A 19,805-nucleotide genomic window follows, 5' to 3' on the forward strand; every position below is an offset into this window, starting at 1 on the left:
TAGAATTTTGTCCTTGGGTTAAATCAGAACCTTTGGACACACACTCCAACTTTGATCTGACCCCGCCAGAGTCCTCCACAGTCCAGGTGGTCTTCTGAGAGAAGAGACTACTCACGATAAACATCTCTCGAGGACAAAGAGCCCAAAGAGGAGTAACCCTTAAGGCAGCGTGTGTGCGCCCCAGCCCACCCACCGCAGGTGTTTTGCAAAGAAGGGGCAGACAGAGACCTGTCCTCCCCGCAAACGTGACCAAGAGAGGAGACCGATGCCTTTCCGTCTAAACAGTCAGGAGAATCACGGGGGAACCTGCAGACATTTAAGTCCCAGGACAAGAGTCGGCTTCTGTAATATTAAGATAAACGGTTTCAAACCCAGAGGCTCAGCCTGTACCTTTTGCTTGAGTGGGGAGAGGCCAGTGTTTATGAGGGCAGCTGTGAAATGTGAGGTGGGGGTACACAGCCACGTGCAGAAAGCTCGCACTCGGCCAAGGAGCGCCTCAGGCTGTGTGGATGGCCACCTTTTAAGAGGAAGTGACATGGGAGGTGGACACAGTGCCTTCCCCCGAATTGCCACAGCCCAGCTTGGTAATGGACTTGGACATGCTCATTAACAAGCCCAAGCCGACCCTCGTCACAGCCGTGTCGGCAGTCCTACAGCCTCCTCACCCACGGAGAGCTGCGTCTGCGTCTGCGTCACCTCCCCCCCTAAGGACACTGTCCTGCTCTTGACAAGGCGGGAGGGCACCACATTCCACAGCCCAGTGGCCAGGGCTGTTTCTGCTCCACTCGGAGCACAGGCCTCCCAAAAGCCGGGCCGTCAGGGGCTCCGGGGGCTGCTTTACTAGCTTGCCAGTGCAGACCTATTTTCCACTACCGGCAGGACCTGACCCAGGCAGCCCGTGTGTGTCGCAGCTGCGTCCCCAGATCTAAAAATGAAGCAAACACCACACGCGTGTGGTCTTCACTCGCGCGCCCCCAGCCCCTTTGCTGGTGCGCAGGGAGACCCCGGGAGTCACCTGCTCTCCAGCGACTTCCGCTCTGCTTTCACCCGGCAGCTATCAGACCATGCTGGACTGCTGGCACAGAGACCCCGCAGACAGGCCGCGATTCGCAGAGCTTGTGGAGAAACTAGGCGACCTGCTCCAAGCCAACGTACAGCAGGTAAGCTTACCCGGACTATCAGGACGCCAGACGCCTTGAATGTAAGGCAGGGGGTCTTATTTGTCTGGTGTTATTTTAATGGCTGTTAAAAGCTGAGATGAGCAGTAAAAGAAAAATACGTGTGTGTGTGTGTGTGTGTGTGTGTGTGTGTGTGCGCGCGCGCGCACGTACGCGCAGAACTGTCTTCCCCAAACACAACCAGGACTGTGGCAGGCACACAGTAGAAGCTAACGCGGTGGTCCGCGGACGCGGGATGAAGTGGGAACGTGGGCACCCAGAGCCCTGCCCTTGGTCTTGCAGGACGGGAAGGACTACATCCCACTCAACGCCATACTGACAGGAACCAGCGGGTTCACGTACTCAACTCCTGCCTTCTCTGAGGACTTCTTCAAGGAAGATATTTCTGCTCCAAAGTTTAATTCAGGAAGTTCTGATAATGTCAGGTAAGATTTCTTTCTTTCTCCAAATTCATTTAATAAAATTTTAAACGTATTAAAAAAGCCCACCTCCTAAGCCCAACCAGAGCATCCTGCCTGTCCTGTCTCTCCCCTCCGAACACGCGTGTGTTTTCCTTTCTGCTGAACCATTAGAAAGAGGACAGCAGGCCCTGTGACACTTCCCTCTGAACACTGGTCCACCTCTGGGAAGGCTACTCTCCTGTGCAGCCACCACAGAAACGGGTGATTCCTTCATATTAAATTTTCAAATTTCCATTATTTTCCCCAAATGTCTTTCATACTTTTTAAAAAGCACCCTCTAATCGAGAATAACATACTGCATTCCCTCTGGTTTCTCTAGTCTGTCTTATTCTAGACGAACTGCTCCATCTTTCTTCCCCCAATGACCTTGACTTTTTTCATGATACCTTCCATAAAAGGAAACAAACTGGATTTTTCCCTCTTACCTAACAAACTAACATCTCTCTCATTACTGAAGAGGAGACTGAGGAAGGGGTGAGAGACTGGGGGCAGGGAAAGGAAGAAAGATGCACTGAGCACATCCGCAGCGCGGGGGATCCACACTCCCATGCTAGCGGTTACTGTGTGTCCCCCACTCCCAGGGCCAGCGGCTGCAGACACGTGCTGGGTGTGGCCTGGCGCTGTGCTAGGCTCTCTGCAGACTCCACTCTCATGCTCAGAACAGTGCTATGCGGACGTCCAGATATCCTTCCTGTCATACAAACAGCAACATCAAAGCTCCACAGCTCGCCAAAACTGTGTGGCTAGAAAGCGGCAGAAATAGGATTTCTAACCCAGGCGTTCTGACACGCCCTCCCTGTCCCCTGCAGTCAGGACTCTCTCTAGGACTTTTAGACTATCCTGTGAGCCTTCTAGCATCTTTATATGCAGTAGGTACAGTCCCAGGGCTCTGACCTCAGTCCGGCCAACCTTGCCAGGCGACCAGGCAAGGCGAGGGAAGAGCCGCAATGTCTGAGAGGACTGAGCCTGTCACAGGCCTGGAGCAAGCCCTGGGCCAGCCGACATTTGTGAATGGCTTGCAGGTCAGCGGCCCTGTTTATACTTCACAACCAGCCCAAGAGGCTGAAAGAGATGAGCCGTCCATCTTTTGAAGATGAGAAAACTAGCTTGCATTAAGTCCATTAGCAAAGTCGGACTGGGTCAGACCTCGGGAGGAGGCGTCAGAGCTACGTGGGCCCGTCCGGCCTGCCACTTAGCCTAACAGGGTGCCTGCCTGGGAAGCGGGCCTCGTCCACAGCGACGGGGCATCAGCCGAGTGAGCATACAGTGGTGTCCCTGCTGGTCCCTCCTAGTACATGGTCCACAAAAGCTCAGTGGGCAGTTACAGGGAAATCATGTAAACACCGCCCCGTCCCCCAATCTGTAATCAGAGAACAGGGTGTGCAGGCCCCAGTCCCCAATTATGCCACCAAACTGGCTGTGTGGCCCGACGGGTCCTGGCCTTTCACAGTAACAGCTGTTCTGATGAAGCCGTGTCCCCGCTCTGGGCATCACTTCTCCCCTTTGGGATGTGAGTGTTTAGACCAGATGACGACTCAGGTGTCTTCTTGGCCTGACACCTGATTCTTCGAGGGACCAGAGGCCCGACCACTACCGAATCTCTGAAGGGTCCCCCTGGGGTTTTGCTCAAAACCATGCCATGTGGATTAGCAGCCATGGGAGGAAGTAGCATCACCTCAGGATTCCTAGGAGGGCACAGCCAGAGACTCACAGCCTCCCAGGGAGCGAGGCGAGCCCTCCTGGTGTTCTGGCTCCTCGTAGCGGGGCTGCGGTGCCCACGGTCTCCAGACTAACCAAAGCCGGAGGCACTTCCCTGTCCTGATTACTCTTTCTGCTTCTTTAGATATGTAAATGCTTTCAATTTCATCAGCCTGGAAAGAATCAAAACCTTCGAAGAACTTTCACCAAATGCCACCTCCATGCTTGATGTAAGTAATGGAATTAACCCACCAGTGCCCCCCTGGCAGGACCCTTGGCCAGACCCCATCCAAACACAAACCCCAGTGGTCTGGTGGCTCTCGGTCCACGGGGGCCAGTAATCAGCGGTGGCTGAAATGACAATTTCGGGGGACTGACAACAAGACTTAGCTATACAGAGCTAATTAGAAAGTAATTCTATAGTTTGAAGATGACCCAGAATTCACTCCAGGGCCTGAGTCCTTGCCTGGTCATAGTCTAGTCCCTCCGTGGTGGGTTCTCAGCTTCTGGGCTCTCAGTGACGGAACCCTGCTTTCAGAGTAACAGAGGGACCCAAAGCCTTCACAACAAAGCAGAGAGCCCTCTCCTACGAGCAGCTTCAGGATTCTGCAAGAAGCCTGCCTGGGCCTTCTGCTCCCTCCCGCTGAGGTTCCAGCCATGTTCCCACCCAGCCACACAGGGAGTAGTAGCCCAGACGGCCCGGCAAATGGGAAGCTAGACCAGCCTATCCCTTAGAGAACTGGCACACGGGGAGGAGAGGGAGGCCTGGGCCTGAGTGTGACCTCCAGACACCCTGCTGCTGAGGGAGCTAGAAATGCTGACCTCAGGGCCACCCCTATGTACCAAGCTGGCTCTGCACCGTCACAAGATCTCCAGGGGCTGCATACACGTTACAGTCTGAGAGGCGCCGGGGCTGCCCGTGACCTAGAGGGGCCCGGGAGACCAGCTGCGGTGCGAAGGTTATGACTGTGAGCAGTGCGGCCTTGAGGCCCAGCACAGCCACCACTGAAAACACCCAGCCCTCTCAGACACCAGATATAAAAAGACTTAAACATTAAAAACACTGCTAATAAGCTGGAGAATACAGAAGCAAGGTAGCTGGAAATTCTGCTTTGCTGCTCAGGATACTGGTTTTGGGTTTTCAGTCCAAGGAAACGATACTGAGCAAAACATGGAAGATTTCTTTGAACCTTAACCCTCGGCTCCCTGACACAGAGGGAACTCGAGCAGCCCCTTCACTGAGACTCCTTTCCTGGTAGTCAAGGACGTGCACACAGCCCTGCTGGAGACGGGAGGGGTGGCAGAGCACGTGAGGTCCGCTTACTGGAAATGCCCAATTAACCGGGTAGGAAGGGGTCTGTGTAAAACTCGATGCTAAATGTGAATCAGTGAGGAAGTAAAATTGCTGGAAACTGTGACCGAAGAGGGCCTAAAAATTCTATAGAATCTTCAAGAAAGAAACTTAAACCATGTCTTTAATCATGTCTCAGAACCTTCACATATCATAGCCAATGGTCATCTGCCAAATTAGCTTTAATATACTTATGCAGTAATTTTCATGAAAGTTTACTAAGAAAAATGCTCACCTGTCGCCTGCAGTTTTCCATTCTGTTTACATTTACTTTGTTCACCTTCAGGAAGAAGGGCCTCAGGGTCACTGGGAATAGGGATTCCTGCAGTGGACAGTTTAGACTAGCCAATACGGAGAGAACGCTTTGTCTTCACAGGCAGGGACTGCGAGAGGTGAGGGCAGAGCCTGGAGTGACTGCACATGTGCATCCCAGCATCACGCCCCCCCCCCCACTTGGCAAGGACCCCTCCGGGTCAAGCAGTTGGTGTAACCTTGTCCTTCTTCCCCGCCAGGACTACCAGGTGGACAGTGGCAGTCTGCTGGCATCCCCCTTGCTGAAGCGCTTCACCTGGGCTGAGAGCAAACCCAAGGCTGCGCTGAAGATCAAGTAAGGGTGCTGGGTGCCTCTTCTAGGGTCACTTCCCAGAGCGGGCGGGGCTAGGGTGAGAAGGAAGATGCTGGGGGGTGGGCTGGTTAATTGTGATATTTGAGGCCTACTTGCTCTCCTGAACTAGTGTCCAGGCACTGCAGGAAGCACTCTTCCCCCGGAAGGACAGGAAAGAAGGCAGAAAAATCAGGTACATGAGTGCCACGCTCTGGGAAGACTGCGATTTCAGAGAAAAACAGAAAATTCCAGCAGAGACAGGCAGCCCACGCACAGCCCCTCAGTTGAAAGGAGCCTGACACACTCAACTGTGAACAGCGCACGATTCAGACAGAGGCGTGCTTCTGGGGGCGGGGAGAACCCGCACCTGGTACCGTGCCCGGGGCCGCGGTGGAGCTGGTCCTGAGACAGGCCATCCAGAGAGCCCGACCTTTCCAAGTGAAGGCTCATTCCCCTGCGGTCCTGGCCCTCCTTCCTCCACACCTGACCCCTGACACTGCTGTCCAAATTCCCCACGGCCCTGCTTCTCTCTGCTCATCTCTGCCCAGGGACAGGGCTGAACAGGGTGAGGCCAGGCCTGTCAGCCATGCCTTCCTCTCCTGGTCCAAAGGCCAGCCCCTGTGTCACCCACAGGCAGAGCCGGCTCCTCTTTTATCTACATCAGGGCTCTGCCGACATAGTCTTAAAGGGCCAGATAGCAAACAACCACTCAGCTCTGCCACTAGAGAGTAAAAGCAGCCGTCAACAGTACCCGAGCGAGGAGGTGTAGCTGTGTCCAAGTCAGCTCTGCGCACAGAAACCGGTGTCCATGGCCCAGGAGCACAGGAAAATACACTTGTCATTAGTCACCAGGGAGATGCAAATGGAAACCACATGAGCTACCGCTTCACACCTGCTAGAACTTCAGAATCAGCATAGGCCGACGTGGAGAAGCTCGGGCTCGGGACGCCTGCTGGTGGGAACGTGAAGTGACGCACCACTTTAGAAGATGGCCTAGCAGTTCCTCCAAAGGTTAGAGTAACTCGGCCCCAGCCTTCCAGCTTCTTAGGGAGACGCCCACAGCAATGAAAACTCACGGCCACACAAAAATTTGCACAGAGATGTTCATAACAGCATTACTCATAAAAACCAAAAGTAGAAACAACTCGAATGTCCACCAATTAATGAATGGATAAATAAACAGTAGTATATCCATACAATAAAAAGTATGAAATATTGACGCACGCTACCGCATCGGTGAACCTTGAATACTTTAGGTAGACAAGTCTAGTCATAAAACACCATGTATTGTATGGTTCCACTTATGAAATGCCTGGAAGAGGCAAATCTAGAGACAGAAAACCCATCTGTGGTTGTCAGGGGCTGGGGGTGGAGGAGTCGGGAAGAGGAGTGACTGGTACACGAATGGGTGTGGGTTTCGGAGGATGACGAAACTGTTCTGAAACTTGTAATGGTGGCGCCAGCTATGAATATACAAAAGAACACTGACCTGTACGCTTGAACTAGGTAAAATTGTATGTCAATTATGTCAAGCTGTTGTTTAGAAAAGAAAAAAAAAACACCACCGCCAAACAGGTGGCCAGTCCACAGGCTGCAGTTGGCTGACTCTGATGTAAATCAAAGGGTGGTAACAGACGCGTCCGAGTGACGGCCGGAGCACAACCCATCCGCTACCAGAGAATTCGCGGGACCGCACCGACTCCAGGCAGACACCTCGGCTCCCGCGCACAGCCGGGGTGCCAGAGCCGAGCCGCGGAGAGCAGCAGATTACAGGACTCGACGCGGGGTGAGGGGAGGCGCTCTTTGTTTATGTTTGGGGACACCTCTAGATCTTGGCGAAGAAAGGAAAAACATTCACTGCATTCTCCACTCTGAGACTGAAATACAGGACCCGAACCAGACGCCGGCGCCCAGAGCCAGTCTCACAACGCGCTGGTGCCCGGGGTTTTCTCATTCGCACCCCGGCTGCTGACAAAACCCCGCACGAGAGGACAAGAGTGCCTCCCGCCCCCGCGTGTCCGTCTTAGCCAAGCAGGTGTCCTCACCTCCGCCCTTGCTGGCGACATACCGGCCCAGAACTTCAGTTTCTAGAACACAAACACGGTAGGGAAACCACTGTACTAACCTTTCAGTAGGACGTTCTAGTCGTTTCTTGAAGCCGTTGTAACAACCACAAACTCGGCGGCTCCAAACCAGAGAAATGCATTCTCTCGGCACTCCGGAGGCTAGAAGTCCAAGATCACGGCGTCAGCAGGGCCGCGCTCCTTCCGGAGGCCCTGGGGAGGGTGGGCTCCTCGCCTTTCAGCCCCGGCGTCCCCCTGGGCACCCCCAGGCTGCGGCCGCGTCCCTCCTCGGCCTTCCCACCACGTCCTCCCGCGTGCGCGCGCGCAGCCGGAAGCCCCGCCCCCTCTTTTATAAGGACGGGAGTGATTGCGCCGTGGGCCCACCTGGGTGATGCGGCCGCGGCACCTCCTCTGAAGGTCCTTTAGCGTAATCACAGCTCTTGCCCTGGAAGGTTCGAGTCACAGGTTGCAGGGATTCAACATGAGTGTATTTGGGGGTGGGGAGTGTTTTTTAGCCTATCCCGGCAGCTCACTGACCCGAGAGGAAGGGAGGGCTGGACACAAGCCTGGGAGTCCTTTCCCACCAGGAATTCTGGGTTTGCAGTAACTAGCCACACGCTCCGCCCCCTGCCAGTGGACCGACTCTTTCTGCCAATGACACGAGCTGAGGGGGAGAGAGGCCGTGTGCAGCTGCAGAGAATCTGAGTGGAGGTCGGGCTGGGACTCAGTGGCCATTACTTGCGGGGCAGTTACGAACAAGTGACCCACCACTTCAGTGTTTGTTTTCTAGAAACCAATTTTGTTCAATTGACTTTTGTTTCCTTTTCTTTTTTTAGCTTGAGAGTAACCAGTAAAAGCAAGGAGTCCGGGCTTTCTGACCTCCCCAGACCCACATTTTGCCATTCCAGTTGTGGGCACATCAGCACGGGCCAGCGCAGGTTCACCTACGACCACTCGGAGCTGGAGAAGGCCATCTCCTGCTGCTCCCCTCCCCCCGACTACAACTCGGTGGTCCTGTGTCCCACCCCGCCCGTCTAAAGCCTGACGCACAGCCTGACTTCTAGAGCCACGTGTGTACTTATAGCCCCCCAAAACTAGCTTTTGCCAGTATCATACATATATAAATGTACACCGCCCTCTCCCCCTGGGAGCAGCTGCTTGTTCTGATTTGTAACAGTGCTTTTTTCTCTTTTAACTAACAAAAATGTAACCCCAGACACGCAAAGGGCACCACGGCTAATCCTCACTTCACTCGGTGCGTAAGAGCCTTCCTCTCTGAGCCCAGGGACTGACCTCTGCTCCCGGACCTCAGGGCAGCAGGGCCCAGAGGGCTCGGGAGACACGCTGGGCACCAGCAGCGCGGGCTCCACGCCAGCTGCTGCGGCCCCAATCCTGGTCCTCCAGCAGCCGAGGCACGTAGGAGGGGAGGGAAGAAGGGAGCGAGGAAGAAGAGGAGAGAAAATAGGACAGGCCACTGAGGAGGAAACGGAGGGATTTGAGCTGAACCGCGCGCGGGAGGGAGGAGAGGCCTTGACAAGGCCACCCGGTGGCACATGGAAGAACCCGGCCAGGGAGCAGACAGGACAGAGGGGTGCGGGGAGTGAGCAAAGGACAAACATTATTTTTGGAATTACATGGCAAATTTGTAAACGTCAGTGATGGGGACGGGTTCTGCGCCTACCACCAAGGCGCACATGGTTTATTTCTGGCATTTCGGCCCGGCCTCTGGACCCGCACCACGAGCCAAGTGTGCCCTGGGCTGACAGCCTCGCACCCCGCACACCGCCCGAGTGAGTCTGATCTGTTAGGTTATCTGCTGGGCTTAAAGCCACGCTTTCAACAGTAATGTCAGAGTCTATTTTGAGTATGAATACCTAGTCAAGACACTTTTTTTTTTTTTTTGTATTAACCTGTTTCATGCAATTAGTTTTAAAAGGACGCTGAGAAGGAAAAAGCAGTCTTGTGGAGGTTTTCTCTAGATCCAAACTAGGAGAGATGGAATCATTTAGACCCCAGTTAGGATAGATGGAATAAAAGAGAAGGCAGAGTGAAAACCCCATCTCTCCACCAACCAAACTGACTCCCTGAAACAGTGGGGACCCAAAGGTCAGGAAGTCAGCCTGGCCCCCCCTTGTGTAATGGGGGCCCCACTATCTCATGTCGTCTCCCAGACGGAAGAGCATTAACCAATGTCTATGAAGCACTTTATGCTCCTTGAGAAAAAAGGTGGTATGTAATGTATGCAAGATATTTCTAGAATTGGGACTCAGGATATTAGTTAATGAGCCATCAGTAGGAGAAATGCCTCTTTCGTCTACTGTGGGCCCTGCCTTTGGTCTGAGGATGATGGAAATGGGAGACAGGGTACCAAAGGGAAGCCCTGGTCTCTCACTGGCTCTGCATTTAGGATGTCTGCATCTTCTGGGGCCAGTCAGAGCCGGACAGGCTGCCGGAACTGCTGAGAACGGAGTCCTGCCAGTGGCTGAACGTGAGGGCCTTAGTCATAAGGGGCAGGCGAGTCTGGACCCCTTCCCTGTGTGCCAGTCTTGTTTCAAGGCTCTTGGTGTGAAGAGATTGAGAGAGGAGGCCTGTCCCCGGCGAGACAGTGGCTGCTCCCGTGGGGGCCTGGCTGGAGGGACTCCGGCCAGTCTCCACCAAAAGTCACGTCCACACACAACCCAGCCAGGGCAGGCGGGGGGGGGGGGGGCAAGGACTTCGTGTGCCCTCTTGTCTCCAAGCACGAGAGCACCTGTGACCGCTGGCCACAGTATCAGTCAGGTAACCCGGAGGAGGTGCAACAGGGAAAATGTAAGAAGACCACGATCAGTTCTCTTGTTTTTTTCAGATCAGTTAAGGATCCAGCAATTGGGGAAAACAAAGAAAAACCTTAGCTATACCTATGTCTCGATTTCAATACTCTTAACTCTTAGTCATCAAGAGACCTTAATGATACCATCTTTCCAAAACAAAAAGAACCTGTTAGAGGATGTTAATTCGCTTCCTTAAGACTCGGGTCTGTCCGCAGGCCAGCCTGTTCCAGTGGGAGTCCTAACGCAGAGAAAACAAGCTGGGGGTAGTGAGTACGTCTAGCTGCAAAGGGCTTGCCACAGACTAGTTCACTGAAGCAGCACTGAAAATTTCAACACTGATTAACTGAACCATTTGTCATTTCTGACAAAAATGGTAGGTGGGAATAGTGCAGGAACAAGCACATCCTTTCAGGACTGGGGGGACGTGTACCCTTGACAGGGAGTGGGGAGGGGGCTGGACCCACGCACAAGCCTGCCTCCAGTCTAAGCATGATGCTCAGACCCGAGTCTCAGCCCGCGGAAACAGTGTGCCCAAATTCTGAAAATGTTGCCTAGGTCTTCTGGATATGCCTTATTCCCTAGCCCACGAGAATGGCAAATGTAATACTTGCCAGCCCCTTTTAACTGATTAAAGAAGGAGCGCATCTTTGACTGACAGTGGTAGTAACTATATGTATATGTGTGTGTGTGTGTTTTGTGCATAACTATTTAAGGAAACTGGAATTTTAAAGTTACTTTTATACAAACCAAGAATATATGCTGCAGATATAAGTAAGACATAATGTGGTCCTACATCTCTAGTCACTATGAATGTATTTTGTATGCTATCTTCATATAATAAAGTTAACTTCCAAAAACATCTATATATTTTGTTTTGTGTGCACATTTTTAAAAGGGTCTTTTCCTGGGGGTGGAGGACAGGCGTTCCGGGAGATCTTGTGAGACGCCAGTTACTAAGCACAGCATGAGAGCGAGCACCACTTAAGACGGGGCACAGGGCTTCTGTCCGTCAGCCTACAGAGCGGCTGCTCTGAGCGATCGAGACACCGCCACCGGTGAATCAAATCAAACTCAGCGGGCGGCCCAGGAAACGAAACACTAAAGTGAGCAGGGTCACAGTGGAACATACAGACCCGGTGCGTGCTGGCTGCACACGGAGTGCCCTCAACTCGAGAAGAGGCGTGTTTTCCCAGACGCTCACCTTCAGCCAATAGTTACCACAGAATGGGTAACTATTGGGTGTGTGTACATGTCATGTGTATGTGTGTGTTTTACAGATTGTACAGGAAAACGTACAAAATAATTAGGCAAAAGCCTAAGACACAAGAGCTTCCTTAAGGATGCCAGCTAAGTATTCTTCAGTTCTGTTTTGTGGATTGCATCCTAGAAAGAGAAACGATTTCGATAATCACTAACAGACATAGAATAAGTGACCAACACACTGTCTTAACACCATGAACAAACTAGATTGGAGAAACGTTTTCAAAGAAAACAGGCCTACTTTCTTCAGGACAAAGGCAAGAAAAAGGTATAAATGACTAATTTCAGTAAATTTGTGGTTAGCTGAAGAGGGCAAAAGGCATTTTATCTACAAGAATTTGAAATCCCTTTAAAACATTATTGCTTTTCATAACATGAAAGTCACTCATTTGGGCAAATGATTTGAAGAATGCTTAAGGAATTGGTCTCACGTCATACTTTAGAAATTTTCTCATGACTCTAGAAACTAACAGTACATTTGGGAATTGATTTTTTTTCTTTCCTGCAGCAGAAGGATGGCTCAGTAAGGTTTACTGGACCCTTCAGTGTTAAACATATTACCAGACTTTTGGGTTTCACAGGCCCGGAAATATTTCAAAAATATCCTGGGTCCCAACACAGGGATGATCAGCCTTCTATTTTTTGAACTAAGGACTTAAATGTTAAGAGAAAAAAACAAAACAAAACAACTCCAAAACCAAGTAGATGTCACTAATGTTCTATTTCTTGATCTGGGTGTGGTACATACGGTGTGTTCACTTTGTGATAATTCATGGCGCTGTACACTTATTGGCAAAAGTGTGTGTGTATGCTATTCTCCCAAAAAGATTATTAATAACAAAAAAAGTAAAAAGATAAAAAAATACAAAATAAAAAGTTTCTTAAAAGGAGAAAACAAAAAAGCTTATTAAAAGGAAAAAACCTGATGTACTACAACTTTCCATAGAAACCCATTTTAAAAAGAGTAAGGGCTTAGTCTGAGGCTAGAACGTATTAACTGCATTTTATATGCCAGCAAATAATTCTAGGTGCTTTAGAAAAAGAAGTCCGTTTTATTTTCAAAGCAATACAATGTGATAGGTACTACTAGTATACCCTTCACATCAATGGGAAAACTAAAGGCATCAAGAGAACTTCAAAATCCCAGCATGACACCTGCCCACCCACCAGCACCTGTACACACCCAAGTCCTCCCTTCTGGACGGCCGACTCAGAATGCGCGGTGATGCCCTCGCCCCTTCCTCTCATCTGCTCAAGGGCTTGGCTCCAGCGATTCACCACTCCCTCACCCATCAATTTCTCCCTTTTCCACTGGACCATACAAACATGCTTTTTCTCCCCCCAATCTTGTGAAACCAAACCTCCCTCCCTCCCTATTTTCCCCTCCAGCTACCACCTCATTTCTCTACTCCTTTGCACCGCAGAATTCCTCAAAAGAGCTGGTTATACTCCTTGTTTCTGATTCCTCCTGCTCAATTCTAGCTTCCACTCTCACTAAAAGGAGCTGCTCTTGATAAGTTTATCCATGACCGCCATACTGCTTAACCCAATGGCCATTTTCAGTCTCAATCTTTCTTGACTTTTTAAACACCTTACCCTTATTCCTAGAAACATTTTCTTTGATCCAGGACATTACAGGTTTTTCTTCCTATCTCATTGGTCATTTCTGTCTCTTACTGTTTTTCTCTGGTCAGTCTATACTCTCTTCATGATCTCAACCAATCTCAAGGCTTTAAATGACATCTATATGACAATGACTTGCAAATTGTATGTGTAGACCAGATCTCTCCCCCTAACTCCAAACTCATGTATGTGAGTGCTAAATTGACATCTCCTCCTGATGCTGTGGCAGATTTTATTTTCCAAAAAACAGTTCCAACAGTATCTCCATCCCACGTGATCTTTGGCCACATGTTCTTGCCACCTGTCCATCAAATTCCTCTCCCCTAAAACAACCTAAATGTCCATTTACAGATGACTGGATAAAGAAGTTGTAGTGTTTTTGTACAATGAAATACTATTCAGCCATAAAAATGACAACATGTCATTTGCAGCAACATAGATGTCCCTGGAGAATGTCATTCTAAGTGAAGTAAGCCAGAAAGAGAAAGAAAAATACCATATGAGATCGCTCATATGTGGAATCTAAAAACAAAAAAAGAAAAAAACCCAAAAAAACACATAAATACAAAACAGAAACAGACTCACAGACATAGAATACAAACTTGTGGTTGCTGGGGGGAGAGGGGTGGGAAGCGACAGACTGGGGGTTCAAGATACGTAGACACTGACAGCTATACATAGCATAAACAAGTTTATACTGTATAGCACAGGGAAATATATTCAAGATCTTGTAGTAGCTCACAGTGAAAAAGAATATGAAAACAAATACATGTATATTCATGTATGACTGAAAAATTGTTCTGTACACCAGAAATTGACACAACATTGTAAACTGACCAAAACTCAATTAAAAAAAACAGTTCCTCTCCCCTAGAATCAGAGCTGGCTTTGTGAGTCACTTGTATCAACAGGATGTGGCAGCAGTGACACTGTGTTATTCCAAGGTGGGGTCAGAAAAGATCACGCAGCCTCCACCGGAGTCTCCAGTTGCACGTGTTCTCCAAAAGCTCCCACCAGAGACCCAGGCACCAGGCTTGGAGACGCCTCAGCCCCATGGAGAGGCCATGTGTGGGTGCTCCCACTGACAGTCCCCAGCTGAGTCCAGCCTTCAAGTCCTTCAGTTCAGGGGCCAGATCAGATGATTTCAGTCCCCAGCCTCTGGAGTCTTCCCAGCTGAGACCCAGCGTAACACATTAAAGAAAAGCCATCCCGGCTGTGCCCAGTCCTAGTTCCAAACCAACAGAATCCCTGAGGAGAAATGGTGGTGGTTTTATGCCATGAAGTTTGGAGTCGCTCGTTACAAAACAATAACCAGAACAAATGTGTACTAAACATCTCAAACTTAACAGGCCCCACACCAAGTGCCTTCTTGATCTACCCTTAGATTCCGAATGATGTTTCTGGAGGCTGTGGGGGGAGGGGCACCTTCACCCATACTGTCAATTCCCTGAGTCCCGAGTCAAGGACCAGCTGGACGTCATTCCCTACCCTTCCACGGAAGCAGGAGCTCTCCCCTGAATTGCACCGTCTGGCACACATGATTCAGAAACACTGGGTATAGCTGAACACTCTGTGATTAACAAGTATTCCTATCTGCATTTTTAGTCCCCAGAACACATCCAAGTTAGGCACTTAACAGATACTTGGTAAATTAATGAATACATCTTCTACCATTTCATCCAAAGATTGAAAATTCCTCCAAAACACATATGAAATACTCAGCCTTTTAAACCCCAATCATAAGACAAGTATCATCCTGTGAAATGAACTGGTATCAAAAAAAAGGGGGGGGGGGAGGGACAATCTTCTCTCTGTAATTCTTTATTAAAAATACTGCTGTACACATAGAGACTGAAAACCGGATTAAAGATGAATAACCCATACTGGGATCATGACATTAGAACTTAACATACTGGTGCTTTTTAGGGAAGTTGCTGACACCCAAACCACAGAACCAAGGTCAAAAGCAAAATACAAAGGTACCCTCGAAAATATTTACAGTGAAGTAAATACACGAACAGAGTTTAAAATAGGTACAAAAAATGGAAATGACCAACATTACATGATCTCAAGGGTTGTCCCTTCTGTGCTTTTATCTGTCGTAACAGGAAGGTGTGGGAAGTTTACATCCTTAATTTGAGTGCTCTCAGATATTAAAATCTTCCTATGAATTAAAAAGACTAATTTTTAGACAACCTTAAGTGGAATTACACTATGGATAAGAGGGCTCCCCCAAAAAAACACCTAAGCAGAACTAAGAGTTCTATTGAAAACCATTCCCAATAAAAACTAGGTGAAAAATAAATATAAAACAAGGCTTAAAAAAAATGTATCACCTGACACCAACTCTTTTCTGGCTGACAATATTTACTCACGAAGACACATCAGCTGTCTGCCTTTTATATTCAAACTAAGTCCTGAGCTTACCAGGGGCTGAAGCAAGCTAGCATTTATGATGCAAACACTCTTGGGTTTGTAATTTGAGCCTGCCTTGCAGAGGGAGGTTTGCTGGTCTACACAGAGTGAGAAAATCAAGCCCTATTTTACCCCTGCCCTTCCTTAGCTTTCATAAAACATTGGTCCACAAATGAAATTTTCAAAAAGTTCCCAGACCCCAAAACTAAAATAGATGATCCCCTTTCATTTTCAAAGAAAATAATATTGGAAAAAATCTCCAGCCCGCTTATAAATTAAGCATTTCATATTTCTTCTAGAATACAAGTAGTTCTTTTTTGTACAAAAGAATTACAATATGATTTGTCAAAAAACATATAAAAAGACAGCTGCTCTTTCTCAAATACATGAGCTAATAATGATAAAAGACTTTTGCATGTTAATGTCTCTAAGTTCTTGTTCCTTTTACATAAAAAAGAACATTATGGTGGCAAATGTTAATTATCCTTTGAATATTGAGCATTATGTTCTTTCAAAATCCATCCTGATCAAATGCAATAATTGATTTTCTTTTTAACTCAACAACTGATGCTACCGAACGTGGACTCAAACACACTTGGTAAAACATGGAAAGCATGTCTCTAGTCTTCAAAGCTTTCAGGTGAACAGAGGTGCTTTTTCTTGATGCAAATCTCAAGGCAGAGAAAATCATTTTAAAGCTTATAAAAAGTGTACAGAGAAATATTAAAAACTTCTCTGAAAACTACAAATATGTGTAATTATTAAAATTGAAGACTGTAACATCAGTTGCAAGTGCTTGGAAGTCTTTCCTGACCTTTTTTGAGTTTCCACATTTTCTTCATGGTTGCAGGGTGAGCACCCAGTGCAGGTAAAACATTCAGTGCTGGGAAAGGAGACGCAGTCTTCATTACTGTTTTTTATGAAAGAAAATTCCTATGTATTTGGCAGTCTTCAGTATCAAAGTACAGGTATTTCATTAACTAGAAATCCCATGAATACCCAGTTTGGCTGCACGTCCAAATATTACGAAAGTTAAGAGGAGGAAAATTCCAAACTTTTGAGATTGACTTACTCAGGAATACCTCACATAGTTAAGTTATTATCAAAAGTACTATTACTTTGGGCGAAGCAGTGACTGCAAAGGCACAGCAGATTGTTATTCCTCCAGATTCAGGCTGTAAAACTGCAGAAAGCTCTTGATGCCAGACCACTGCCGTGTTCAGTTCACCTTCTGAACAGTGTCTGTGTCTGTATCCAGTGTCAAGTACCATAATAAAGCTGTGGTTCAAAGAACAGAACTTAACACAAAAAAGCAAACTGGAAGTAACCTAAAGCAATATACTCCTGAACTTCAGGCCTTTAACACAATTTCTTAATTTTTTTTTTCTATTTAAAAAAATGGCATAAATGTAAATGTATCTGATTAGCAGGGAAACACCTTTTTTAAAAAAAGGCTCCGGCTAAATTTGGAGCAAAGAGCTCTGTGTGCTCCTTCAGTTACTGTTTATCCAATCCTCATTTGCAAAGGATTTCAATCAACTAACAGGGGAATTTATATCCAACAACTCACTGATATTTCTCTTTGTGTGTTCTTAGAAACAAAACAAAAAACACAAATAATCTCAATTTGAACTAACAGTGGGTGGCATACAGAGCTTGCATACAATACTCTTACAAGAATTATGCACTATACTGTACTTCCATGAAATCATTACCTGGTCCATTATGTTATTCAGGGCAACCCATCCCCAAAGGAGCAAATTCCGCAACCCTCAGTGACAAAAAATGCTCCCCAGCATTGTTTCCCCAAAATGTCCTTGCAAATAATTTCCCTTAATAAGTATACAATGTGGCAAAAGTTCAAAGATCAGAAAAAAGTCTTTAAAAAATTATAATTAGTGCATATACAAGTGGAAAAAGAAAAGCTGGAACATCATTCACCTAATGGTGCTCCTTAATCTAAAATAAATTCTTCACAGGTGTGGCCCCACCGGCAGCCACAGCTCGAGGAAAAGTGAGACATTCTTCCTTTCAAGTAACAGTGCACCTGACTGACGTGCAAGCAGCTCCGCTCATCTGCTGTTTGTTTCCCAAACGCGAAATGAGATGACAGAACAGTTCAGCTGTAGTGCAATTTGCTATTGGTTCAGCTCCTCGGCCAGATCCCGCCTGTTTTTTTCAGCAAATACTACAACTGACCATTCGCAGCTGCAATCAGCTCTTGAAAAGTATTTTCAAAGCATCGCTTTAAGTCACTGTAAGTCACCACAAGCACACTCTTCTCATCTCTGGAAATGAGGCTTATTTTTTCTGGCACACCAGCATCTAACTGAAACAGACAGGTACACAAAAGAGGAGTTTCAAACCATGCAGAAGATAATCTACTTCATCTCTTTTAGGACAACATTTGCAACAATGATACACGAAACATTTTTAAATATTCTGTCACATCCCCCTCCGTATACACATAAACACTTTTATGTACGCTTCAACCCTTATGTGTTTCTTTAAAGAACTGTCCTATGTTGCTACCTATCTCTTTCATGCTTAACACCTGTTTGCATTATAATTCCATCCAGCTGCGTATTCAATTGTGGCATACTCAATGATTACTGCATAATTCAGTTACTCCCCCAACACCTTCCAAGTTTTTGGCATCATGAGTTACAGTGCAATGAGCACATTCAGCCACCTATTTTCTTCTTCTGTAGAATTACTTCCCTAGGAGAAACACTTAAAAGTATAAATAATCAAGCAAAACTTATGAGTAATTTTATAGCTTAATACATACAAATTGCTTTCCAACGGATATCAGACACCACTGATTTATTGAATCATACCAATTTATCAGTGACTCTATACCAAATGAGTATCTTGCTATTTTAATTTAAATCTTTTTATTAATATTATGAAATGTTTTCACACATTTACTTTATTTCCACTTGTGTCAATGCCAGTATGTGACCTTTATCAAATTCTTATCTATCAGGATTTGGCAACAGTATTTTAATGAGGCCTTTATAAAGCATAAGGACGAATTCTTAGTCCACAGTCCATCAAATAACTTCTCGTTAGGGTTTTCACTTTACTTTTTAAAAGTTTTCAATGTACATTTTCCCTTCCTTTTTCACTAATTCATTAAAATGTGTTTAAAACTACTTCTGATGATACAACCATTCAAATCATTTTACCACTTAATTTGTCATCATTTCACGAAAATAAGCGATGCAAAATTTTAATTTTTATATCATCAAATGGTCATCCATCCCTTTTAATTTATTATACTCTTTCCAAACCTAAAAAAAAATTGTCACATTTTCAGATTTAAGGTAAATTTTACTTGCTCCTAGTTATTTTATGAAATGAACTAGAATTTCTTCAAATTTTCAATTATTCTAATATTCATTAAAGAATCTTCATACAAGATATCTGCCCACAGCTTATCCCACAGGATCTGCCTGTCAGTGCTCACACTAGCTCTACGTATTTTTAACTCCTGGGCCTTTGATACTGGGTACTGTTTTTGAAAATCTGGAAGAATTATTCTCCACTTGGTGCTCTCAAGAAAAACGCCTTCCCTTTATGGGAAAAGGGAAACTGAGTCTATAAATCATACCAGATGAGCTCAGTGGTACATACGGTTATGTCCTGTCTTCATGTGCGTTACTGACAATGTTCTCTAAAGAGCTCTAAGGAAATTCAAGCAAAGAAAAGCAGTGCAGGGCTTAAAAACAAGACTCCACGTGTTTCACCTGAAGGGTTAGCATACCGGACAACAGTCCTAAATCGTGTGCCACCGTAGGTATCTTCTCCTCTAGTACCTGCAACTTAGGGGCAGTTCAGGCCAGGGGTCAGCAAATGTTTTCTATAAAGGGCCAGACAGTAAATGTTTTAAATTTCAGGGCCACATATAAGTCTGCCACATATTCTTCTTGTTTTTGTTTTTGCAATCTTTTAAAAATGTATAACCTTTTCTTATCTTGCAGGCTGTACAAAAACAGGCTGTTGAAAGGATCTGGTACAAAGGCCAGTCTGTCAACCCCTGACTTAGACATAAACCTATTCAAAGGCTAGGATTTACTTCTAGACCATTCTGCTCTCTGTAATTCCCAGTAATTCATAAGGAAAATGCACTCCTCCCTTCCTCTGTAAATTGTCTCCCTCCTAGCCCTTTCAGAAACACAAAGCCCGCCTCTCAAATCATGACATCTCTGTCTACTCAGTTCATCTGACGACCTGACTCCCCACGCACCACAGTGGGGCCTGCCGGTGCTCGTGGTCCTGCGCGTTTCCAAGTCTCACAACTGACGAGGACCCACCGCTAACGGTGGACAAACCGACG

The 19,805-nt window shown here is 47.0% G+C and overlaps 2 protein-coding genes across 9 annotated transcripts in view; one reads left to right on the forward strand and one right to left on the reverse strand.

Annotated features, from left to right (window-relative positions):
• FLT1 (fms related receptor tyrosine kinase 1) overlaps positions 1-11,028 on the forward strand; it is a 159,816-nt gene extending 148,788 nt beyond the window's left edge. Inside the window, exons 26-30 of the mRNA XM_032496382.1 lie at positions 1,055-1,160; positions 1,461-1,603; positions 3,483-3,567; positions 5,201-5,295; positions 8,192-11,028. Of these exons, the coding sequence (XP_032352273.1) occupies positions 1,055-1,160; positions 1,461-1,603; positions 3,483-3,567; positions 5,201-5,295; positions 8,192-8,393 (631 nt within the window). The 3' untranslated portion in view covers positions 8,394-11,028. The remainder of the gene's footprint in view (positions 1-1,054; positions 1,161-1,460; positions 1,604-3,482; positions 3,568-5,200; positions 5,296-8,191) is intronic.
• A 3,823-nt stretch (positions 11,029-14,851) lies between these two features.
• Positions 14,852-19,805, reverse strand: part of PAN3 (poly(A) specific ribonuclease subunit PAN3) — a 110,442-nt gene continuing 105,488 nt past the window's right edge. For 5 of the 8 annotated variants that reach the window (XM_032496390.1, XM_032496386.1, XM_032496384.1 and 2 more), the window contains one exon: positions 14,852-17,792. In XM_032496390.1, the coding sequence (XP_032352281.1) occupies positions 17,652-17,792 (141 nt within the window). In that variant the 3' untranslated portion in view covers positions 14,852-17,651. Of the gene's footprint in view, positions 17,793-19,232; positions 19,329-19,805 lie in introns of those variants that run through there. The other 3 variants (XM_032496388.1, XR_004325782.1, XR_004325783.1) reach the window with 3 other exon arrangements.

This window comes from Camelus ferus, chromosome 14 (assembly GCF_009834535.1).
Source record: "Camelus ferus isolate YT-003-E chromosome 14, BCGSAC_Cfer_1.0, whole genome shotgun sequence".
Classification (NCBI taxonomy): Eukaryota; Metazoa; Chordata; class Mammalia; order Artiodactyla; family Camelidae; genus Camelus; species Camelus ferus.